Here is a 26,386-nt window from a genome sequence, read left to right as displayed (position 1 = left end):
GACATTTAATTGCGCCACCGGGTAAATTGTGGCCCTGTGTATTTAGAAAAAATTCGAGATTTGCCAATGCATCAAATTGATGGGTTACAGGATAGTCAAACTTCACCTCTAATGATGCTGGAGGAAATGTAGTTGGATGATTCATAGAAATCATTAATCATGATAGTAAAACAATTTGTGGAAATCTATCCAGCAGATGTTTTAGTCTAAACCAATGAGATGGACCAACAGACCAACTCCTAACACCTAACGCCAATGAGAAAAGGGAGATTTTGTTTCATAGTATATTCTACCAAATTGAAACCTCTTTACACTTCAGAGGTCATGAATTACCTCGGCTATAAGGCCGTGCTCGAAAAAGGAGAAAAGATAAAACACTAACAGGTATAAATTTATGCGGGAAGTGTCCTCTCCCAGGAACCGCTGTTTTCTTAGATCCTGGCCAATATATCAACTTAGAAATATTGGAAGACCAGTACAAAACTATATATCTCAGTGTTATTGCCCTGCAATTCTGCCTCTGTAACCGCTTGGATGCATCAGAAATCCCTCTCAACATGAGAAACAAGCCGCCACACTAGAATTATGACCCCGAGGCATTGTGTTGGTTTCAAACATCAAGCTGTCTCCTCAGTCACGGTTATGTGATCTCTCTGCCCAAATTAAACAGGAAATGGCCCTTTGCGAGCCTCATGGCTGGAAGGCCTTAACATTAAAAACAGAAAAATATCTGCGATGAGAAGTTAATTTCCATCTTTGTCTGATGAAACTCAGAGGAAATCTGATGCTTCTCCCTGTGGGAATTTAAAATGAGCCTTTACACATGTGTGTTTGCAGAAGAATGTCACAGGGTGTGTTTTTTTATATATGAATAATTGAAACCCTCGACCTTGAGTATTTCTTGGGAGCAATGAAAATATATAATATGTTCCTAATCATGTTGCGCAAGTTATTAAGGTGTAAAATGTATGATATTTATATAATTGTGAATACAGGTGTCAGCCTATAGTCAATCAAAAGGAGACCAACCACATGACTGTCATACATATAATTACAGATTGAATAGGTCAAAACAAGGTAGTGTTGGCATGCAAAAAAAAATACATATTCACAAAAAAGTGAATAAATATTTTTTAATTAAGTTCAACACAGCTATTGTGGTCGTGAAACCACTAAGTAGCGTCTGACCTAGCCTTGAAAGTCATTTTTTATTTAGCCAAGGGTTGAAAACCAATTTTTAATTCAATATACTTTATTAGCAGCAAACATAACCACAAAAACAATAATCCAGTTTTACAGCATCATGAAACAGAATGAAAATCCAAAATAAACTTAATAGATGTTTTTAATATGATGAAGCAAGTATGTATATAAAATATGCAATAAAACAAGGAACAGCCATTTCTCCAACCAATTAAACACAAATTAAAATGGCCCTAAAAGGTATTCCATACCGTCAGAGAGATCGCTTCTTCTTTGAATGTGCTGTAATTCAAATGTAACTGACATCACAGGCTTAACAACCATCTGAACCCGCTTCAGAGCCACTATTACATTTCCTGGATAGTCATGTCAAATGACACTATTCCTCAAGCCCTGAGAGTAAATTCAGTACCTTGTGCTCTACTTGTTCTGAGGAAAAGACACACACACACACACACACACACACACACACACACACACACACACACACACACACACACACACACACACACACACACACACACACACACACACACACACACACACACACACACACACACACACACACACACACACACAATTCTTAACAGTATAGAGCCATTACAAATCACAGTCTCATAAATACATCGACCAATCAGAAGCTTCTTTTTTTTCTGGAAAAGCTGATAACACTGTAAAAGGTTCCTGAAAGTGTTTGTTTTTTTCATTTACATTTTTTTATGAAAAGCATAAAACAGAAGGTTCGGGTTATGTTTTAAACATCTAAAACTTCAGTTTAAGCATTAATGCCACATATATCTTCATCTCTACACTCAATGTTAAAGGTTAGTTTGTAATTAGTTCTGTTGTTATGCTGATTCTTCAGCTTGACCAGAAATGAGAAACTACTGGGAAGCCTCACGGGAGTCATGGAGTATTTTTAACACGAGGAGTTATATCTTTCTTCATGTCCGGGGCTGTTTGAGGATTTATGGCAGTGTTTAAAGAGGGGTCTATGTGGATCACACAGACTGTAATCACATATTTTAATTCTTTCTCAATATTAGATTTTAGTATTAGATTGAAACAAATCTAACTGTCAAACAAACAACCTTCTGCCTCAACATTAATGGTTTTCATTTCTAAAAAATCTGTAACAACAATGAAACATCAAATTACCCTCTACATTACACTTCCCCATTCAATGTGATCACTACTATGTTGCAGCATAGGTATTTAAAGGTCTAAAGGATGCTGACATACCACAGTTTAACATTTTTACCGCACGTTCAGAAACCACTGCATGGTCAGTTCGATTAAATACACACACGTATCACACCAGGTTTGGTAAAATGGCGAGTTAAAGAGTTAATCCAAAATAAGATTTTGTTAGAAAACACAAAGTAAAAGTCTGTATATCTATAAAAACATTCTTCATGATTAGAAAATATCAACATGTCGCATTTTTTTATGGCACCACTTTTCAAAGTCAAGTGCAAATGATCACAGAAAGGCAGCAGGAGTAAGGACACGGGACTTCAGGGAGTTTAGGGCTTCAGCATTAAGCTGTACGTTCTCCCTGTGTTGTAAAACCATTCGTGTTGTAAAAAGGAAAGATAATTTCCGCATAAAAGCTAAAACCAACATAAATAATAAACAGTCATGACAGAATCACATGTGAGGTAACCCAAGCTTCTGGAGGCTGTGATTAGTAAAGTACCCATTTGACAGGAGAAGGCAGGTATGGTGAGGGAGGACACCGGGGCAGGTGTTGGGGTCATGAGGAGGTGTGTCTCTGCCTCTGGCTTCCCGCTTTGCCCCTCTGCTTGTCATACTTGACAGAGACAATAAGGAAGACCAGCAAGGTGACGCCCTGGATGCCTGCCAGGAGGAAGAAGTAGTAGTGCAGAGAGCAGTCGTTGATATTGCCTGGAAGAGAGAAAACCCGAGTGTTATTGTTTTATATAACGGGATACAGAGCCTCAGCAAAACTGGCATTCAAGTGACAGTTAAAACTTTTATAGCTTTGCAAACTGTGCAAGGCAAAATGACAAATATATGCAAATGTGAAGAAGATAACAGTCAGTCACGACATATTCAGATGGGGGCAGCAGGATCATTCCTTACTTCTCATCTCAATGCTGTGAAAGACAGTTGACCCCGTGCTTCGCCGCTGACACAGAAAGGCGACAGTGGTGATGTGGGACTGGAGTCTCATCAATAACAGACGAACATACGCGATTTGACCCAGGGAGTCTTTCATCGCTATTAAATGACTGCTCGTGTCCTCATGGGGATTGAATACAAATACAAAAAAGGAGGAAAAACTAAAGTGATGCTCCCACTGTGAATTGTTGGGACTGAAATGTGACTGAGCTGAGCCCACGCTGAACAGCACGTTTCAGTAATTTAAAAAAAGAAATACAAATTCTAATTGTCTTATCATTTGCTGCCCAGTTGATGGAAGTGGTTCAGACACAAAGCCCAAGAGGAAAGCTCTAAATAATCCTGTTTTTCGCCTTGCTGGGGTTTTACATGAAGTGCAAAGCTCACCGAAATACAATTGTCTCCACTGTTTAAGTATGGAAACAATTGGATTGGCATTAGAGCGGCTTCTGTCCTCTTGACCATGTTAGCCAGACCAATTGACTTTGAAGCCAGCAGCGTGAGATGAGGCTGTTTACTACTTTCCTGGGGTGAGCTGTAGGTCTACACTCAGTAGAGGAGGATTGTGTTTGGGTTTTTCCGCCTGCTACAGCACATTTAAAAATGTTTATACAGCATATTTAAAATGTTTTTTTTTTTCCATGTGGAAATGAAGAGCCAGAGAACGAGAGGCAGGCATGATTTTAATTAGAAATGGGAGAAATTCAGAATCCGTGTTCTGCCTGTTCCTGTGGCAGGTTGTGTGCAGAGTATGTATTCGGGAGATTGTTCTAATTGCACCCGTCAGTGGGTCAAGATGGGGCTTATGGACTTATACAGGATGTCTAAAGATTCTTTTATTTATTTCACATCTAACATATTTTTACTTCATTAAACCACTTTGGAATGTGTTCATGTGATGCAGGTCGTGTAACCATGAAGCTGCTGCGCCCAATCACGGTGACGCATGACAACAACAGCTCAATGAATGAAAAGCAGCTTCTCCAACTCATATTGTCGTCCGGATGGTTCAGAGCGACATGACGTGAACACCGCAAATCTGCAGGGGGTGACCGTTGCCTTTTATCAAACTCATTAGCACAGCCATAATAGAAATAAATTACTTATAATAATAAAATATGTGAGCCAGGACAACAGCATGATTTGTGATGGCTGTGAAGAATACAACATGGGCTGATGATTTTCTTAAATTTTGGAAAAGATGCTGTGAGCAGCAGAACGTCGGCCTTAAGAGACAGAATTGACCCGTCTCGTGTGTGTGAAGGCGTGGCAGTGATGTGATATAATCGAGGTAAACACAGCGGTGACCACGAGTAATGTCGCTGCGCTCTGTCACAGCACTACTCTAATTGGAGGCTGCAGATTTAACAACATATACGTGTCCTGCTGCCTTCAGATCGGATTTAATGACTTGAAGGAGAACTTTTCAAACAGTATAAAGCAGCTGTGGACGCCAGAAACTGTAGGAATCAGCTGTATTAATTTATAGATCAGTGCATACTGATTTACAGATGTCCCAGTCTATCCATTATAAAAAAGACTTGTTTGATGCAGATATAGAATGTATGTACTGGCTAGCTGTGTCTTGTTTGCTCAGCCAGCGAGGACATGTTTACGTTTGTTTGCCAACAGGATCATGCAAAAACTACTCGACATGATGACATGACCCAAGGAAGAAGGTGTAGATCTGAATCATGGGAATGATCCAGAAGTTTTTTTCTACTTCCTTAAAATGGGAGATAGGGCTTTAGTCAACAGTCTTTGTTTTCTCTGAAAATAATTCATGGATCTTAATTAAAAAATCTGGCACGTTTAAGGGAAAATCCAGATCTAGTGAATTTTTATGTGGTTTCATAAGGGAACCATTGGGCCTTGGTGGAGGTCGGCCTTTTATTGTGAGTACTAGTGTACATTTGCATTTACAATGCAACAGCTTAAAACTGTTATAGGTAAACAAAACAAAGTTTTAACACATTTTGACAGACGGATGGAGAAAAAGTCAGAAGATTACCAAAAGCTATTTCGATTCATCCTCCTCCGTTGAGTCCCAATGTTCCCTCGGCCAGAAACCTTAATTTACCTGTACATGATTTAACAGTACGTCCCTGGCTACTAATCAAAGAGCCGGATTTACTACTTCGAAACAAGTGATCCCGTTGACGAGCACATCACTTGCGATCAGTAGAGCAGATCAAACTCTATAATGTCACCATGCGTACTGTGCATGCAGATAAATCTTCAGTGTCTCTGTTGTGTGCATGCGTCTGTGGATAATTACAAATCGAGGGGAATAAAGAAACGCGGTGATGATAGGCTGCATCACACGAGAGAGATTCTTTGTCGATGCTCTGTGCACTGGGCCGTCTCTATAGCGTGAAACCTTTGATCTAGGAACAGAGCGCCGTCTGCTGACTCTGATGTTCTGCCAGAGCATTAATGAAATGAGTGGCAAATGGAAAACCTGACAAACACTTTGACCCCCGTCGCAGTTTTAATTTATTTTGTTGTCATCTTAATCTGGTCTCAGGCTTAAACTGTGACAGATCAAAAACCAAAGCGGTGTTCATGAAAATTCATGAAGCGCTCAACAGTGTGCTTGACAGGAAGAGCATGGTAGGAAAGGCGTGTGTCTGTGGTGAGGGGGTGCTTTTATTTTCAATCGATAATTCACCTTAACAGATAGTACACCGAGAGTCGAGAGCTGCTGCAGTCTTAATTAACACTGCTTTCAAATTATAAGGAATATGTCAGGAAAATTATGCAAGAGGGAATATGTGTGTGTTTGTGTGTTGGGCAACAGCAGCAATATCCTGAGCTTTGAGTTCAATATGATGAGAAAATGTATACAGTATGAAAATAAATGCAGGATTCAAGAGTGCTCTCCTGGGCAGGTGCTCGATGTCAACATGATGACGCATGTAACAAATTCAGATTTTAGGACTTTTTACTCCTTTGTAGAGGAAAGAAAAATGTTACTGCCCTGGTAAAATGATTCTGACAGATGACTGGATCTCCACCTTTGTTCTATATTTCAAAACTTCTGTCTTAACTAGCACACAAGAAATGAAAAAAGGGACCCTGGCAAAACTAAAAGTACCATCCAATTATTGAAACAGTACCTGGAAATTGTGCAAGGTTTCACTTTTGTAAGGGGTCTTGTTCTAATTTCATTATACATTAAGTGAGGCTCTACCTCCTCCACTCAGCCTCCCCAGGGCCCACTTGGCTGCTAAGCACTTTCGGAAAATATGGAAGGAAAGCTAATTACAGCAGCAAAAGACTAAACAAGGACTTGGTGTTCGTTTTTTTTTTTTGTCAGAGTCATAAATATTTGACAAATTCTGAGCGAGAGAGGGAATAGAGCTCAACAGTGGGGTTCCAGATGTAAAAATCCCATTCATTTTCTGAAGAGAGATTTTGATTATCAGCCAAGCTGTAACCATCCGAGGTAGACTCACAACAAGCTACAAGATTGTGAAACAATGTTATGTGCGCCTGTAAAAGCCACAATTCGTATGAGACCAACTGCGTTATAAGAAAAACATGTTTTATTCAGAATGTGAAGGACAAGTACGGCACTACCTACCATCGTCAGGTGAAATAGACATTTCTGATTGGTGGAGCTTGCTGTTCCCATGGAAATGTTTACTGCAATAATCATGCTGGCTACAATCGGCAATACTGTGTATTGATCGATAGATCCCATCTGTCGGGCAGTCAGCAGATGTGTCACCATTATAATGTTGGTTCATACGGGTTGTTTCTATAATAACTTTAGTTGATATTGTTTGTCATTAGTTGGCTGCTGATGACGTAGCGAGTGGGTCTCCAATTCCGAGGGGAAGATTTTCTAGCCCTACCCCTAGTATCTACGTTTTGAGGGGGACACTCCCAGTAAAGGTCACTTCATATCCAGGGCCAAGGGAGAGGAATAGGGACAGGGCATATATTGTAGCACTCTACAAACAAAGTCAAAATCAAGGGGAAGCATGCAGGAAGCTGTCCGAAATGAATGATTCGCAATGGTTTATGGAATGCGTAGCTCCTTCCAATTTAAAATAAGTATGTTTTAAGGATTTTCTAAAAGGTCAAAGCGAGAAAATGAATGGGAAATTTACTTGTGGAACCAGAGCTTTTCTAAAAGCTGGGCGTTCCCTCTATAGTGCAATATAGTGCAATTTCAAGAACACAAGTTGTGACAGAGGTTTCCACACTTGTGCCCAAAGGTCCTGTTACACAGCTCTGAGTTAGTAATTATGAGCATGACTGTGAATACACTGGATTACCCCACAGGTAGATGGTCAGCCATCTAATATCTGAATCATATTAACTCGGGGCACATTTTACCTGCGAGTGGGTTTGAGCGGCCCATGTGAGTCCAGATGAAACAAGTCAATATCAATTTAACAGACCTTCAGTGGAATGACCCAGCATCTTAATGCTTCGGTGCTTTCAGTGCCCTCCTCTGAGTCTGATTAAAACCAGAAGGAATCAATCAACACCTTTGTTTCAGCTGGAAATATAGGTATTTTCTGCAGCTCTCCGTAACCGCGTCAAAACTTTATGACTGACGCTGTTTTGAGTTTTGTAGCTAACCATAACATGTGATGTTCATGTGCCCTCAGATGCCTCTGTCTACTAAATAAATAAATAAATTACTTCATACCGTTCAGAGAGACAAAGAGTTCATCCTAAATTTGACAGATGTGACATGAAAGGCTTCTTTTAAAATCAGATAAAAAAAAAGAAACACTGTTGAGCCGGATGTGTGAATGTCATCTCACTCTGAACGTCTGAACGTCTGAACACGTCCTAGACATTTGATACGAGACCAGTCAGGACTTCAACACCTCAAACAAAAGGCCATTTCCTGTCATGTGACCAAAGTGGCTCCCCCCCCCAAAAAAAAACATTCACTTGAGTGAATAACCCCCCATCCCGCCCCACAAAGGTGGAAAATATTAAATACAACAAAGAGACATTTTCTGGAAATAAAAGCCTCTGTGTGTGTGTGTGTGTGTGTGTGTGTGTAACGGATAATTCTGGTGAAGAAAGTGCAGGTTGATATTTGACAAAAGAGGAAGAGATGCTTTGAGGTCATGCAGCCCTATAAAGATTAAAAAAGAGCGTGAAGAAAGACTGCTCGTCCAGATGCAACTGGGGGGGAAGGGAATGTGCTGTGGGATTTTAAAGATCAATAATTTCAGCACATAAACTCAGTATTTTAAGTTCGAAAACAGATGTGGCTGAAATATAGTCTGACATTTTCCCCACAGCTCTGCAGACTGCAGCCATTAGCTTTCAGTCACGTTAATGGTCATTCAACCCCGACATGTTTTCTGGTGAAGTCATTCACATGTGGGCACTCAATTGAGAGGCCTCTAAGAAAGTGGCCTGTTTTTTTAGTTATGTAATATCTATGTTTTGTGAAACGTTACAAACTCAAGTATGTATGATTATGTCACAAGTAACTAATGAAGATGATTTTATGTTACGTTTTAAGTGTTTTTTTATAAATGTCCAGGTTGCCTTTATCGACTGTGATGAAAACCCACTAAAAACACTTGAAATTTAGTACTACAGAGAAAGGGATTACAGGCCGAGTACAAAATTTATACGAATGGAAAATAAAAAGCGAATGTGCACACAATTGGACACTTGACACAACCACAATTTCTTATTCATCAGTTCAAAATTGTTTCCATAAAATGCCAAAATCCAGCGAACAATGGCCATCACAACAACTCAATGCTCCTTCTTTCAGAATTTGAGCCTCGAGTGTCACCAGTTTCCAAAGCAGCTGGTCATACAGTAACAAACGATGGACTCTGAATTTGACACTTTACCTATGCTGATTAAAATATATTTCATTCACAGCGAGGGAACATGAAGCTAGAGCACGACAGCAGCGAGCTGAGCATCCACCAGCGTGATGCCAGAGCGGCAGTGGCATCTCCATGTAGTGCTCCAGGGAAAGCTTTACTTAAGAGGAGCAGGGCTATGCAATCAGACCCCCAGCCTGTGATTAATGCTACTCATCTGTCTTCAGGCCTGCACTGCAACTCAGCACAGCTCACCCAAGATGCTGTTTACTGCACACCATTCTGCCCGCAGCCTTGGAAATAAGTTGAATCCCTTCCACCTAGACAGCCATGAGACGTAGAAGAAGCGAACATCCAACAAACAGTGAAAAACAGCCGCAGAAACCAACTGCATGATTCCTGACTTCACTTAATGCTGCAGCTTTGTGCCATGTGTCTTTTATCAGTGGCCAGGAGGATGTTTTGTTCCATTTCCTCAACTCACCTTTTAAATGACTGGTTTTCCCAAGCAAAGAAGCAGACCTACAGGCAATCCGGCTCTAGTTTAACTGTCCCTCAAGTGAAGCAAGGCTGAGCAGGTGATGGATTCATGAAGCATGCCAAGCATCTTCCAGTGCTAACATCATCAAAAGCACCCCCCACCCTCCGCTACCTGTCGGGACACATTAACTATTAGTGGTTTGTGGGGAAACAATTTACAGTATTGGCTTATTTACCGCATGCTCAGCCAAAAGTGCATCTGTGTTGGGAGCCTCTTCTTGCTGGGAAGCCCATCCAACTGCTGCCACCACTTCATTCTACCACGTGGACAGATTTACACAAACCTTCTTGTTGTTCGTCTGACATTTCAATTTATTATAGGAAACACACTAATTCAGCACCAGCTAAGAGTAGTCCAAAGGTATGTTCCTGGAAAATACATTTCTGCATTTTTATCAATACCAACAATTCGATCACAAGTCCATACATGCAGTCAATGTGCAAAGTCAATAGTCCACTCCATGTGCAGTGGGTATCTATATCTATTAAAGCAGGCTTTATGTCTCTTAATGCTGAGCTCAGGTGGATTATGGACAGCCCTCAGAAAACTGAGTGAGCAATGACCTATCAAATCACCTTTGTGCCAAAGATCATCCGATGAAATCATCATGCTTTAAGTTCAAAACTAGGAAACGTAATCATCATCAGCATGAAGAACTCCCTTTAGTCTACATGCATCTCATACAGCCACCGGATAGAAATACACGGTCTCACATTGCTTGTTTCAGATCAACGTCACAACACACATTGTGTCAAGCCTAATCCACGACGGCACAGCTCTATTAATATACATTTAAACATCATTCTTCAGGATAATGTCAACATTATTGTCTATGTGGTATGGATTGGTTATTGATAGAATAAAAGCAACATGTAAAGCTTTAAACCTGCAATGTCAGCAGAATTTAGCTGTAAACACAAAATGGACATTTAAACATAGCACTGTTTTGCCTTTTCACACACTGTATCTAGAAGATCTGGAGAAAGATGATTAGGGGTAATATTTTTGGCTGCTTAAATAGGTTGAATTTCGCAGGAGATGGTGAAAACGTTATGGATGCTTTAACAGGACATTGACACAGGCGGGATTCCTCCCAGTGCTGCTGTGGGTCAGTTGTGTTTTGCTGTCATTATGAACTGTGGTGAGACAGATACAATATAAATGGGGTATATATAATGGCCGATATACAACACATGCAGGATATGCATCACCCCTCCACTGCTTTAAATCTTCATTACGTTAGTTACATTTTCTCCCGGCAGAAACATGTGATAAGTTATTATGTGTCTTACCGAAGTCTCTGTGGGATGACATCCAGCCAATCTCTTTAAGGGAGACAAGAGCCAACAGGCCGTAGCCCACAAAAGAGCCGATCCCAGAGAAGAAGAAAAAGAGCCCCATGATGGCACTCTGCATGGACTTGGGTGCTGCAGAGTAGGCGAACTCCAGACCTGTGAGACAAGGAGGACATTTTTTAGTATTTATTGAACTGTCGAGGAACATGTAGGAATTACAGTATATAAGGGAAGAACACTTAAAATTCTGTGACCTGCAGCAAATGAAAGCGTCTCCCATGCTGCAGCCAGTGATAGTGTGACGTGCCATTTATCTATATACTAACCAGAACTCATACTGCCAAGTTCCTGTCTGTAATAGTGGAACAAATGAGGTATGCATGCATGAAACATGATCGGTTCTTGTGACAGAGGCTGGTTTTCTTTTGGTAGGGTGGTGTATAAGAGACTGAAAGACTGCATGGTTGCATATGAGGCACACTGTAAAAACAGGAGAGCATCACACTCATCATCAGTCAGTATGTGTGACATGAAAGAACTACAAAACCAAGAAAAAGGGCAAGGGACCTTAGAGAAAAGAAGCTGTGGACTGAAAAAGAAAAAACATCAGATTTGTCTCTTTTGCCCCAAGATCTGTCAGCCTGCCAGCTGACATTGATAATTTCATGGCACCTCAAACATGTGATTTTTACAAATGAAGCCCTATAGCCAGTACTGTCAGGAGAGATTAGGGAGCTATAGTTAAAAATGTTTCAAAACCTTGATGGTAGAGAGACATTTAACACATTAATGTGATGAAATAATTTCCTGACTGATACATGCGCTAGCCGTGCAAAAACGGAAAATCTACATAAGAAAAGGAATGAGATAAAAGCAAAGCAAAAAATAATGTCAACTCAGTGGAAAACTAGAATGACCTTTACAGAGGCTCACAACACTACATTTGTTTGTATCCTGAGCTAACCTTTGGATAGCAACAAACACTGGTCAATAGCTACGCACATCACAGGGGAAAGCAAAGGTTGATGAGGGTTTGCAGATACAGCTCTGTCAAACAGCAAAGGAAACAGTGCAGAGCTAAATTGTAGCATTATATTAAATCCAGCTCCTGTCTGCCTGTGAGAATAGTAATTTAGGATACAATCAGTGATTTCCACATCTTTCACCACATGCAAAACAAACAGCTTGACCTTTCTCCACCAGAACCCAGAAGTATTCGAGGAAACAGACAGAAAAGGGAGGAATTTAAAATGTAGATCTAATTTTGTTCCTCCTATGGGCATTGTTAAGGAGTGATTTTTTTTTTCTTAGAAAACAACAGTAACCTTTAACATTTAAAAAAAGTGCAATTCATAATTTAAAAAACTCTGGGGATTGAGGTTGAAAAACTTTTAGCATAGTCTTATTGCCCAAGTGGAGACTAACCTGGGTGGTTTGTGTGCAGAGAATTACCTAACGTCCTATAAGACTGGGGACTGCAGCGAGGAAGGTTGATGGCACCTGAGGTTTTAAAACAATTTATTCCAACAGAAGACTAAGGGGAAATATTCCTCTTAACCAGACATACTGTATGTCACAATTCTGTCAGCCAATTTCCTTTGAAGTAAACCCAGTGGGATGGTATGCAGGGAGAGAGGAGGCTAAGTTTATTTTAAGGATCCCTTTGTTATGTCTGGATTTGACTTTCATTGGGACCCTGATAGTTTTTTCCAGAGTCGGAAATTCTGCTCAAGGGCTTTAATAAATATTATCAAATTATGAATAAACAAATCTTAGGATCTGCGGATTTTATAATAAAAGATGACAAATGTTCACTCTTGCATAAGACCCAGCAGTAACTGGATCAGCCAGATAATACTTCCACTGTGGTGACAAAAGAAGTCGTAATGGTTCAATCTTCACTCTTATTGTGGAAATTAGGTGAGGACTATATGGAAGAGCCAACAACACTTTCTGTAGTAATAGGAGAATGACTCAATCATGGCCAGAGGCCTTAACAAGCTCAAATCACTAAGATAATTGAGGCCTGAGGGCGTGATCATGACTGTAGAAGTAAAAAAACCATTTAGACAGACAGATAACCACGATTAGAGAGTCGATTTCTGTTGTGCATTGCAGAGTATATTGTAGGATAAAAATAATGCACAGCTGCCACATTGAAGTTGATGTCTCACAGACATAAGCTGCCCTCATTTTATACAGGATGATATTGTTTCTGTCGTTTCCATGCTTGTCTCAGACTTAACAGCCACTACTTCATACAACATTATTATATACCTTTAGAACAATTTCTCACTATGTGACATTATTGTATTACAGGGGAAAATGCCCTTACTTCTCATGGCTTTTAATGAAATGGCAATTCCTCTTTAGGCCAATGCTCACGAGAAACAAGCGCCATCTTTTATGGAGCGGTTTGCGGCTGTCGGCTCCAGCACAAACCGTTCTGAAGTGCGTCGATTCATTTTGTTGTTTTAAAAAATATTATCTGGTAAGGAAGGGGAATATATTTCTCTGGGGAAATCAAATTCCACCAAATTTCCACTGCAGGATTATGGGTGGCCTCATTTTGATGATGGTGACATCTTGGATTGATATTTGATGAAATTAAAGTAAAATCTGAGCTAAGGACATAGTCACAAAACTTCTTACTGTGACAAGCTAGTCCATGTGCTGTATTTCTGAAAAAATCTTTGAATTATACATTTTCCGAAGAAATTCCTTGATCTACCATCAGAAAATAAATGTTAACTTTCCACAAAGGATTTCAGCCAGTAAGACACCTTCTTTTAAAGTGAAGAAAAATGAATAGGGAGGTTATTACAAAGCTTAGAACTTTAATAATGGATCATGCAAGTCACAATCAATACTAGTAGTGTTTTGTAATGCACATAGTTTGGTTTTATTATGTTGAGGTTTTGAGACAGATCTTTGGTTGCCCCCCTTGCCTTTGTGCCATGGAAGCAATACATGTTGCTGTATTGTGGGCAATGTTTTAATCAAAAAGCCTTCTTACAGAAAGACATAGGATTAGAAGAGTTTTGCCTCAATGAGCAGAGTGCTTTGATTTGTCGAAAGTAAAAAAAAAAAAAAATCGTTACCAGCTATTTTACCTAGTGACTGATTTTATCCATCCCACCAAGAGCAATAGAGTGGGGAACTAGACTGTGTACCATGTATAATGATTTAAGCCCAATGTGTGTCTTTTTGCCATAAAGCTACCATAGTGCCTTCTGAGATTATGCCAGTTTTAATTGGACTTCCCCGTTTGCTTTGCAAGAAGCCAAGTGCCCTTGTTCCTATTTTAATTACTCCACAATAGAATGCCTCGTGCTCATGTGTACCATTTTTATGAGGATGTTTAAGACTCGTTCCCTGCCGCTTTGCTCTACATGCAAATGTAACTGTCAGCATCTTAACTACTTCAATGATAATGAAACATACCTTCATTTCCTCTGCATTCGAGTGTAATATGTCCCTGTGAACAGCTTGACAACTGAGTAAGAATGCTAATTTGATATGTAATCACGTCAATGCAATTTATATTGTATCTTTGATGGTCACTTCAGTGGGACTGTGTGTGCTGGAGGGGGCATACGCTGTGATACAATATTACGTATGCTTGGACATTTTTACGTTCACGGTAAATGTCCAACACTACACCAGCTGACAGAACACGGGGGTTAAAAGTTTATGCTATATGTCAGATGCGTTGCAATTTCAACTACGCCCACAGGGACACATGGTGCAGCATTAAGTAGATATCTGTGTATTTATCCATCTTATTATCCACTCTGTCTTTTTGGACAATGAGCAGAGGAAGAGGGCTAATGTGATGCTAGTCTACGGCTGCCAAGGGCAAAGCAAGTGCACAGCTTCATCATCATTTCAACTGTAAGGTTACTTTATCCACACCTTATTTATAAAATGTCCCATTACTGAACAATGTCTTGCAGTGTTGTGAGAAAATCAATTATCGATCAACATCTTGGGCTATTTACTTTGAAATACAACCCACAAACACGTTAAGACGCTGCCGGCAATGAATCAAACAAACTGGTCAAAAAGGGTGGATTTGTCTTCACTGCATTCTGCTTTGGAAGAATGGGCACTATGTGTTTTTCTGCCACTCAGAGAGAAGTTAAATCAGACCGGATCACGGATCAAGGGTAGTGTATTTTACTGTTAGTTTGAATCATCATGTCTTCCTGACTGTAGAAGTAGGAGGTAGCTTCTACAAGCTGCACATTTTTACAAGAGATGACAAACAACTGTACCTGCGATGCTGGCAAAGATCTCGCTGATTCCTATCAGCACATATTGAGGCACTTGCCACCATATGGGTAAATCTGCCGCGTAGTAGATAACGTCGCCAAGCACCTGTTCGATGGTACCCTTGGATTTGACGATCTCCAAGCGTTTGGTCTCCAGAATACCTGAAGGGACGCACACAGAAAGCAATGCACATTAAAAGTTAGCTGAGCATAGAGGAATTTAAAAAAAAATGGCCCTAAAAAAAACTGTATATGTACACGTTTATGTAAGTTATAAGGCTGCAACAGACTGAAAACACTAAAGACAAAGTGTAACCAGGGCATTTGGTTAATTTAAAAGCTTGTATATTTCAGTCAGGATGAAGAAACAGTTGTTAGAGTATTTATCACTGAGAAGTCCATGACACCAACAAACAGCCAAACACGCCCAGAGCTGCAGGATTCAGAGACACTCCATTAAGGATTTAACTCGTTTTAAGGCTACCCCAGCACTTCATTAAGATCACATCTGCACGCCTCCATATTACAGCAGTTAGCAATGGAAGAGTGCAGACAGTTCAATAATAAGAGCGAAGCAGTTGTCATCAGCCCCTACCGCCTCCGAAAAGCTTTATTCGATAGCCATTATCATGTTACCAGCGGCTATTTTCAGATAACTCCCAGAAACAGTCTCCCATCATAAGCACACTTAATGCTGTATTTGAGGGGAGTTGTAGCCTTGTAATCCGACTCGCCAATAATAGCGGCCGTCCATCTCAGGCCACTGGGCTGCCGAGAGCAAGCCTCTCACTATAAACACATATCCCTGCTTTCATTTCCCATACCAAACATCACACATCAGACAAGCCCGTGTGATCCCTGGGAAGTCTGCTCCAGCTTTTATAAAAAAATAAATAAAGAGACCTTAAAGCCATTGAAGGAGGTTGGACCATGAAGATAAGAGAATGAGATTAAACATACTTAAAAAAAAAACATATGTCTTCAGAAGCAGTGTTGGAAGAGAGCTGGGCCCAGCGTGCGTCCGACGTTTCGGACACAAAAGGAATGGGGATCAGAATCAGTCCATACTGCTTGACAGCATATCTTCAGACGTCCCTTTGCACTGGATGGGAGGTCCGGCTGTCCTCGTGCCACGCATGTCACACAGCTCGTGCAATGAAATTCTGTGAAATATCGCTGTACCAGTGTTATCATGGCACAACTGTTACACATGCAGATGAATGTGATTCTAATTCTGAAAAGCAGGGTATGGTCGAGGTTTTGGACACAGAGTGGCAGGCTGACGATGCAATGTGATGGACTGGATATTCTGTGGGAGGAGGATGCCACAGTTGGTTCGTTCACAACCATCAACTAGTAGACAGATGCAGATGAGCCCATATGGAAATCTGGCTGAGAGAAAACTGCTGAAGATATATAACAGTCCAAGGCAGCTCCCAGGAGTCAATGTGTGTGACTAAATAATGTAGAGCAAGGCAATACTGAGGATAAACAGCACACCGGCTCAGGAAATTATTCCTGGATGAATAATTGTCACAATAAGATGCAGATACAATTTCAGTAATGCTGCATCTCAATAACTCACAGAGCATATTACTGTACAGATTGGATCCAGTAGTCTGATTCGACTCCTAAAATCCAGGTCAGAACTGTTACTCACTAGTTGTGTATTCTCCTACTAATCTGTGACCAATGGCCACACCACGGCACCATCACAAGCCCTTTCTCCCCACTCCCAGCACTCAAAATTGCTTCCTGCAATATTAAGAATATATTTGGCCTGAATTCAAATGCAAGGATTGCACTTTCTTTCAAGCAGCCAAATGGAAAAGTAAATACCTGAATGGCTTCTGAAAATCTAACGATGTTAGAGCACCTTTCCTTCTCGCACTGCTAATGTGCTCTGAAAAGAAAATATTACCCTAAACCGAGAAATAGACACATCAGATTTGGTTAATAGACCCATTACCACAATCCCACTGATTGAAAAAGAGGTTTCTGATGGGCTAAGTCAGGCTTTAATAACTCGGACTACACCATCTGACTGCTCTGCCTCAACGAACCTTCTCATCTCTGCTTCACTACATCTGTATGATGTAAGAAACATGAATGTTTGAGTATAGTTCAGTAAACTAAAATATCTCACCTCACAAATGCTTAAATATTTCTATTTGCTCAAATCTATAGATTGAATGTCTGTGCATCCGTTAGATCCTCCTAATTTATTATTGTTTCAATTTGTACAAAATAATATTTAATAAACTAATAAAAAAAAATATCCTGCATAATTGCTTAAAACTTGATTTAGTTCATGTTTTACATTCAATTATCGACCTGGTTGAGGCCCAACAGCCAATATCTAAAAGGTCACTTATGACAGAACATGTTCATATTGGATGTGGCAGAGGCAATGTGCAGCTGAGAAAGAAGAAAGGGCAGTAGTTATGGGAAATATAATGTGCATTGATTCTAAGGAGTGTTACTGATTAGCTTTCTTCGTGCCTCTGGGCTTGTGTCTCTCTCAGAACATTATAGCCAGGATGTATCAATGCAGCAGCACCCGCTGACAGGCCTGGATGAGACTTTATTTTCAAAATAATCCACAGGATGGAAGTAAATAGGACTGAGCAGCACTGCTGCACGTGGGTGCAGTCATTCAGGATCAAATAAGTGAGAGACCACAGCTCCCCCTGTGCTCTACAGGACGTGGAAGAAAGGTAAAACTCTGGAAACCTGGTCCCTCTTTGCCAGGTGAAAAATTGTGTTGTGATCATTGGTAATAAATACATATGGAACAAAAACCCTCTGCTAATTCCCATAGAGAAACAACACAATAAAGATAGAGAAAAAGATTCACAGAGTATCTCTGAATCAAACCAGGGGCAGATCAAAAATGCCTGATCAATAATATTCCACATAGAGCATTGCATATTTGTGTTGTGTTGTGCTGTTGCTGGTGAGGTGTTTCTTTTGATTGAAATTAAGATTATGTAGATGAGACACTGCAGCTTCATAGCTCGTTGCCTTTTCGAGCATTGATTACATGTGGCATTAACCACAGCTAACTTTGTTGTTTGCCGAGTTCTTCTGGCCTACTTAGGTGGCAGCGCAGAGGGGACGCGTCCGCCAGTGCACTCACCCGCTGCCACAGCCGACCACATCACAAAGAACATCCCCACTGCAATCCTCTTCAGAGAGGAGGGCAGCAGGCCGCGACGTTTCAAGATGGGGTCCACCACTTTGTCCTTAAGGGGAATCAGCATAAGGATGAGCACTGCGTCAAACATGGTGAGCCAGGCGGTCGGGAAGCGGAACGTCATCTGGGGGAACCAGAGGAGAAAGATGAGGTAAAACTGTGTAAAAAAGGCAACAAAGCATGAAAACTACAGAGAATGCTTATGAATTCCAACACAGTTCAGAGTGTGCATGCGAGTGTGAGGCTGTGTACTTTGGCCTCGATATTGCTTTGGCACCCCCATGTGGTCAAAACCAAGCACAAGGAAATTAAAAGATATTTGCTCAATTCAGAGTAAAGACAACACAGTCAAAATAATAGTATAATTAGTGAATATGTGTTAGAGTTATTATTATTACTGTTATTATAATAACTATAATCATGACTGAAATATAAAAAATATCATTTGAAATCTAAATCTATCACCATGAAGTGTAATCTATAAAAAAGGAAAAATAACACTGTGCACAGTGGATGACATATTAATCAGGTTAAAAAAAAAAAATCCATTGTGAGAATACATCCTATCTGCAGCTTCAGGCTCTGTCTCATTGACTGAAAGAGTGAAAACTGCTGGAGAGGATTTTTGCAATTCAAATTCCAAGTGCCATCTCAGCTCCTCATGTGTCTCCGGTTTAACACTTCTGATATCATCATTTATTCTCAAATTGAATTTTCATTTCTTGGAGTATCCGCTGGCAATCTATACACAGCTCCTTAGAGTGTGTTTTCCTCCCGTGCTTGCATATTATCATATTCAAAATTATAGAAAATGCTAAGTGAGATTTTTTTCTTTCTTGTCAAAGGAAAGCCTGGCATGAAGGAAGGAGTCGTCCCTGACAAGCTTCGTCTTGTGGTAAGCAAGGTAAAAAAATGGGTGAATGTAAAACTGTACTGTAAAGCGCTATGAGTGGTCATCAAGACTAGAAAAGCGCTATATAAATACAAAACCATTTACACAGAAATCTGAAAATGCATACCACAGCGAGTTGATTTTATTTTGTGTGTATACAGATACAATGTAGACAAAAAGATTGGAAAAAAATGCTCAATGTATCACAGGATGCATTTATAGATACATTAAATGTTGCTTTAATAAAAAATATGATTGTTTTAATAGAAAATATAAATATTTGAGCAACCCAAATCAAGGCCAGTAGATTTATGTCAGGACTTAATCCGACAATGAATTATTATAACACCTTTCCATCGATCTGTTCATTCCCACTTATTATTATTACTAGTGCAGTCTTGTTTCCTTGAAGAGACACTATTTGTTCAGTTTAGCCAATGAAATGTGTCAGGCGAGATGAGGGAGCGGATCACAGAGGCATCTAATCTCACTTCCCTTTTGATGTTGAGAAGTGTCAGGACTGGTAGCAGAGAGGCTTAGTTCCGTTTTTGATACCCGATAAAAAGTATGCGGTGAAAAACCAGCTAATATAGTTTTTAAACACAGTTAGACGCAATGTGAAGAACGACTCATGAAAACTTATCAGAACAATCTAACTGTGTCACAAGACTTACTGGTTATTATTGTGAAATAAAAGATTATATGTGTGGCAGTTATATAACACTAGGTTTGATTGTGTGGTTTACCAGCTTGTTTCACTTCATATTTCCATGAAGTCAGTGCGCTTAACAGTCCCCCCCAGTGTGCCTGTGTAAAAGGCAAAAGAGCACCTGTTCTTTTTCTTCAACACTTCCTATTACAGTGTAATTTCATTTAACCCATTGACTTTTGAGGGGGTTGTGTATCATAAGCAGTCAGTGAGGGCGTTTCTGTCAGACCTCAACATACAGTCTGTCAGAGGGAGACACAGGTAAGCCAGCAGCAGCCAGGGAGAATCAGGTGGAGGCGCTGAGATACAATCACTGGCAGGTTGCTAATCTGCCAAGTATTAGTCTGTGAAGTCAGTTCAGATTTAATCCTCAGGGCATTACCAACCTTTGCTGCAGCCTCCAGCTGTTGCCTTCCATTGTGTCTGTGACTACTGACTAGGTCGGACCTGCTTATGAGTGGGCAGGTCAGGGGGCCACGGGTTAATGTAACAGAAGTATGGAGTAGTGGGAGTAACTAATCACAATGTCAATCCACACCGATGTTATGATCCACCAAGGACGTTATGTTTGCATTGCTGTTAATCTGTTGTGGGCATGATAGTACAAAAACTACAGACCCTATATTATTGAAACTAGGTAGAACGGTGCATTGTGGGCCAAGGGGGATCATTTTAACCTTTGAAGTGGATGCGGTTAAGGAAGTGGATCAGGAAAGTTTTTTCTCTTCTTTTAACAGGTATGCGCTCTCCGTTGCCCTTGGAGTTAAAAAGAAACAGGGGATTGGAGTGAGAGTGTCTCGACTTTAAGTTACCTGGTGGGAGTCCCCGGTGCTGTTGGAGCTTTCGGGAATCCTCAGATGGAGGCTCTGCAGGACGTATGTTGTCTGCATCTGCAGCACAATAAGATTAGAGTCTCAGCAGGAAGTCATTTCCATGTTATGTTCACCAGGAGGTCTCGAGCAAAACATCAATAATCTGCCCTAATCTTTTCAAAAGAGTGTACAGAAAGCCACTGCATTACATTCCTTGATATTTTTTATCATATTTGAAGAATGGTGCCTTGATGGGTTGGGTTGATGAGTTGATCTTACCTGGAAGTAAACAGTCCAATATGGGATAAGCGCCAAGAAAACGGGAAGGATTTTCACCAGAGCTTTCACTTCATCTACTTTCTCTTCTGGAAATTTCCCGCCATAGGTCACTTTGGCACTGTCCAATAGTGTTGGTTTGTTGCTTTATGGGAATACAAAAAAATTAATTAAATGGAAATAGGCCTTATATGCTATTCAAAACTACAAATTGAATCATACCTTAAAACAAACACATAAAATAAATAAACAATCCATGGCATACAGTTGAGACTTATTCTAAATGCTTTGCAATGGGACACTAACCAGGCATCTTTATGAACATCTCACTCTCAAATCACAGCACTTCTAGAGACTTGAGATAGTTTTTATTCTAAAGCCTATAATTCCCTTCTCAGGAGAAAATGCCTTAATAAGGAATTCTTGAAAGGCTATGGGATTGGCAAATTTAAAATATTAAATTTCAAGTTTTTTGAACAGATTGTGCTACTTTGGTTCAAAGTCAAGTAACAGCACTTCAGAATAACTTTTCACTGCGGGGAATGAAAACAGACGCCTGGACCAGTGAGGATAAAGGAATTATACAGGCCAGGGGGATCAAAGGGGCTTTAACATAAAGTTTTAGCAACACCACCTGGGTGTGTTACTCCACTGGATCAGTCACCCTTCCATAAAGTCTACCATGAAAGGCTGCACCGTTGGAAAGAGATGCCTCAATGAGACTGATGAATGCTATGCTACAGCTAAGTTAATGTGAATGTGCTGTTGTCATTCAGTGTGTGTTTAAACCTTTTTTTGCCTGACGACACTGTCCATTGTTGCAGCTCCTCTCTTTTCAGCCTCTGTCTGAAACACTTGGTATTGGCTCCTGTCTCTTTAGCCCCACCCCCCACCTGATATATAGCCCAGTCTGCTCTGATTAGCCAGTAGGCCCACCCTGTTCTGATTGGTTAACTGCTTCCACCAATGTAAGAAATGTCACTCCTAACTTTCCCTGGCTATCAGTGTATAAAATGTCATATTTTGACTGATACAAAGAAGTGACATGCTGCTCTCACCGGAGCAGGCTAGGTTCTTTGGGTTTTGGGGACCAGCAGGCGAAGCTCAGGATCTTGGCCATGTCTGTGAAGGCGCTGCCATCAGCAGGCTTGGTGATGAAGACAGTTCGGCCCAAGAGGAAGACGAGGAAAGAGACCCCGAGGCACACTGCTGGAATGATGTAGCCGAGCTCAAAGCTTATATTCTGCTGAATGTAGGCCACGCCTCCCAGAGACAGGATTGCTCCTAAATTAATGCACCAGTAGAACCAGTTGAAAAATCTGCGCGTGGCCTCTGGTCCTCTGTCTTTGACCTGAGATTACACACAGAGAAAACAAACAGTCATGCTGTTATTCTGTCATGCATATCATTTTAAGAGAAATCTATTTAGCCACCTGAGGGAAAAGACCATAAACTCTGAACACTGCCAAGACTGAGTCATATTAGTCATTTCAGGTTGATCTTTAACTTGCGGCCTTCGTCTTTCCAAAAGTCTGGTCATCAGCCCTTTGATGGGAAAGTTGACACATGAGGAAGCTTACTCCAAAATGTCCAAATCAACTGATTTTAAGTCACAGTTACACCGGTGAAGCTACACATTAAATAATATAAAAAACAGTTTGATAAACGATGAGAACAGAATGGAAAAGAAAAGCTGCACTGATAAAGAGGAAGCATGATCACAAGCTGAAACCGACATGGATGTGAAAGTTATTGCATTGAATGACTATACCCATAGGTTACTGTTAAAGTAGCACATGACAGGGAATGGGGGATTTGCTTTTTATTACTTATGAGAGTGATAAAATATCAACATCAACTTTTCGTTTCTTCTTTCCTCCTGCTCTCTATCGTTTTGAGGATTCCTCTGAAATGTGCTGTAATACACACCTACACTGTTAGCTTACCGAAAAAACTGCAATAATTCAAGTAAATGTCTATGCAAGCAAATAATATTATTCTCATAATGCCACTGAGCCATTCCACGTTCAGCCATCCCTGTGGAGGAAACGATGTTATCAGTGTGTGATGAAGTGGATATGTCTTATGTATATGAGCACAAAAAAATGCAGCAGTGAAGCTACTATTAACCATTGGGGGAGATAACGTCACAGCATTCACAAGCTTTCCTCTCTTCCAACTCGTGTCAGTTACAAAATCACTTGCTTGTCCTGCGTTATCACCAACATCTGCAGTTTTGCTTTTGTTGCGTTTATATTTACTTCTGACACAAGATCCCTGAGAGTAAACGGTTCCCCCAGTCTTCTAAGTCACGTCAGGACAACAAGACAAACCTGTAATTTACCATATGGTGTCAGTGTTGACCCTCCATCGAATACAGAATATGATCGGTAAATATCACACTGATTATAGGCTGACACATGATACATCTGCAGTGACTCACAAGAGGAAAAAATGGGATAAAGATGTAATAAGTTTCCTCCATTCTGAACCCTGCTTTAAGTTCATGACCCAACTGGAACATCGGCCCAGTAACAGCTGCCTGCATCAATACTTAGTGGAGAAATTAAGATATTGCTAGTGCCCGATACAATACAATTCATGCATGTTGTATGCTGCTTTGAGATTTCATAAGTTTTTTCTCCGTTTAACTCCAATATATGGATTTTGCTGGCGGTTGTACATGTTGCGTGTTTGAACACGATCAAAAGAAGCAGTGACAAAGGAGTGTGTACTTTTCGATATCTTAAGGGGCCCCCCTGACTCCAGACATCTCATTTCCAGATTTGTGCGTTTGTTTGATGATTGCAACAGGGCTGCCACGGACAGGGTGAGGCAGGCTTGGGAGGGAGAGCTAGGCATTGAGCTGTCTGCAGAAACATGGGAGAAGTGTTTAGCTATGATACAATCTTGCTCAGTTAGCAGCAGACATCAGCTGATTCAGTTCAAAGTTGTTCACCGTCTTCATTACTGCAAAGTCAAACTGCACAGGATCGCTCCCTCTGTCTCACCGCTGTGCGACAGGTGTAAGGGGTCGGAGGGCACACTGTCTCACGCCTTCTGGCTCTGTCCCTTGTTGACTGAATTCTGGAACAAGATATTTGACTGGTTCTCCAAGGCCTATAAGAGACTCTTCCGACCGGAGGCTGAACTTGCAGTCTTTGGCTGCTCACAGACTACAGCGTGCCTACCTGCAGCAATGCAGCAGTCTCTGATGCTGGGGATGATTGTTGCAAAACGGCTAATCTTACTGGAGTGGAAGTCGATGTCTCCCCCTTGCTTTCGGAGGTGGTTGGCTGACATGGCATCAACCATACAAATGGAAAGACTCAGGTTCACAAGGACTAATTCAATTGGAAAATTTTTGGCCATTTGGGGCCACTTCCTTGCCTACCTGGACGAAACCAGGACAGATGACAAGTAACTGGTAGCCTTACTGTATATTTGTCTATGCACTCATCTCTGTGTATGTGTGCTTACAAAAGTCACAGCTGTTTTTCTTTTTCAATTTCATTTTACATGTCTGAGCCGGGGTGTTATTATTGTTGTTGTTTTTGTTATGTCTGTTTTTTCTTTAAATGGAAAATGTAAATAAAAAAAATATTAAAAAAAAAAAGAAGCAGTGACAGAAAATCTTATAATGAGAACTGTGGGCTCAGGCACTAAGCGTATTCACCCTGCCAGTCCCCTTGGAAAAGCTTTTACCCGTTCCTGATTCGATACTTGGGAGAAACAATGTTCCCATTGATGAACTTTCCTATTACTTCACCTTTTAATTATGAATCTCTCTGCATAATCTGATATTATTTTGGCACCAAACTGCCAAACAGTGATGTGTTTCACTCCCTTATTAATCCCAAAGCTTCGTTCAAACTTGTGTTCTTGGGATTTTGTGTGAGTGACAGATATACAGAGGGGTTGTCATTGACTTGACATTATGGTCCACAGTGTCTGGCCATGATGATCGAGAGCATGCGTGTCTCAGTGAACTGTCAGGATGCAACAGAGATCCCATCACATGTTTGACATAATGTCACACTGCATACCCAATCTTACACAGGCCTATCTCAGAAGAAAAACATTTCTCCAAAACCTTGTAGCTTATGATAAACTACAAGACTACAAGATTGAATGTAATATTGTTTATACTCTACCTGATCGGCCCCAAATGGAGTGATGTTGGCCTTCACTGACCCCACACCCAGTGCAATTAAAAACAGTCCACTGTATATTACAGGGCCACAGTATGAGGCCCGGATGGGGCAGGTTACATTGGCTGGAGGGGTGCTGTTTGTGCTCAGACACTCAATAGGCTGCACAGGGAACGACAGCTCTTCTCCACACATGTGGACCCTGGTGTCTTCATTAGAAATGAAGGGGAAAAACAGCAAGCCACTAAAATACAGGATCAGACTCGCAGCAATGGTCCAGAATTTCCCAAGGTAGGCGTCCGCCAGCCAGCCTCCAAAGGGTGAAATCAGGTAAGTAACTCCCATGAACACCAACGGTGCCTGGCTGGCCTGCGTGCCCTCCCAATAGAAAGGGCTGCTGTTGAGGAAGAGAACCAGATTGGATGTGATGCCGTAGAATGCAATCCTCTCCAGTGACTCCGCCAGCAGGATGGCTGCACATGCCAGTCTCCTTCCCTGGAACACTGACGGTAGTGGAGGTCTGTTCCCAGATGGGTCCAGGAGAGGGGTGCTCTCGCCGGCATCCCTGCTGTTGGCCATGCTCGTCCACCTGAATCCAAGGCTCCTGTTTGATTGAGAGTTCAAACCTGAGAAGAAAACAAGGAGGGTTAGCTAAACGTGGCCATCACCGTGTGCCCAGAGAAAACAACTCTCAACATCTGAGCTGTGTAAGGAGACACCCCTTCTTCCTCATCACATGTCACACAAACACTCAGTGAAAACAGTCAACTCTGTTCACCTAGCTTTAGCACAACGTTAGCTTGGGGAATAAAAGTTTGCTTCTGAGGTTACCTTTAATGACTGAGACTCACCGTTATCTCCATGAACTCAGACAGTGGTGGCCGCTCAAACGTCGACTCCGGCGCGTCTGAAATCAACACTTTATCAAAGGAGAACTGGAAGTCAACAAAAACCAGTCACAGTACCACCGCGTGACACACAGAGCGGTCAGCGAGCAGTCACGCTTGCGTTTCCCTGGAGACGATCTATAAATGACCCAACCCGGATGTGCCCTGTCGGGGAGGCGGCAA

General features: G+C 41.1%; 1 protein-coding gene across 1 annotated transcript; it reads right to left on the bottom strand.

Moving 5' to 3' along the window:
• Nucleotides 1–1,234: 1,234 nt before the first annotated feature.
• On the bottom strand, nucleotides 1,235–26,326 carry slc15a4 (solute carrier family 15 member 4). Its single transcript, XM_053420077.1, has 9 exons — nucleotides 26,168–26,326; nucleotides 25,320–25,942; nucleotides 22,224–22,516; nucleotides 21,169–21,310; nucleotides 20,890–20,967; nucleotides 18,420–18,600; nucleotides 15,284–15,442; nucleotides 11,004–11,162; nucleotides 1,235–3,111 (listed from the first exon to the last, which is right to left on the bottom strand). The coding sequence occupies exons 2-9, from the start codon at nucleotides 25,893–25,895 to the stop codon at nucleotides 2,960–2,962; spliced, it is 1,740 nt and encodes a 579-aa protein (XP_053276052.1). The 5' UTR covers nucleotides 25,896–25,942; nucleotides 26,168–26,326; the 3' UTR covers nucleotides 1,235–2,959.
• Nucleotides 26,327–26,386: the final 60 nt, after the last annotated feature.

The sequence above is a fragment of the Pleuronectes platessa genome, chromosome 4 (assembly GCF_947347685.1).
Source record: "Pleuronectes platessa chromosome 4, fPlePla1.1, whole genome shotgun sequence".
NCBI lineage: Eukaryota > Metazoa > Chordata > Actinopteri > Pleuronectiformes > Pleuronectidae > Pleuronectes > Pleuronectes platessa.
Note: the sequence above shows the minus strand (reverse complement) of the source record. Positions and strands in the feature narration are given on the sequence as shown.

Coding starts and splice junctions, on each gene's coding strand:
- slc15a4 (XM_053420077.1), bottom strand. CDS start 25,895: ATGGCCAACAGCAGGGATGCCGGCGAGAGCACCCCTCTCCTGGACCCA. Junction 20,968..21,168: donor ATTGGACTGTTTACTTCCAG/GTAAGATCAACT, acceptor ATTGTGCTGCAG/ATGCAGACAACATACGTCCT. Junction 15,443..18,419: donor GTGGTCGGCTGTGGCAGCGG/GTGAGTGCACTG, acceptor GCGTCCCTTCAG/GTATTCTGGAGACCAAACGC.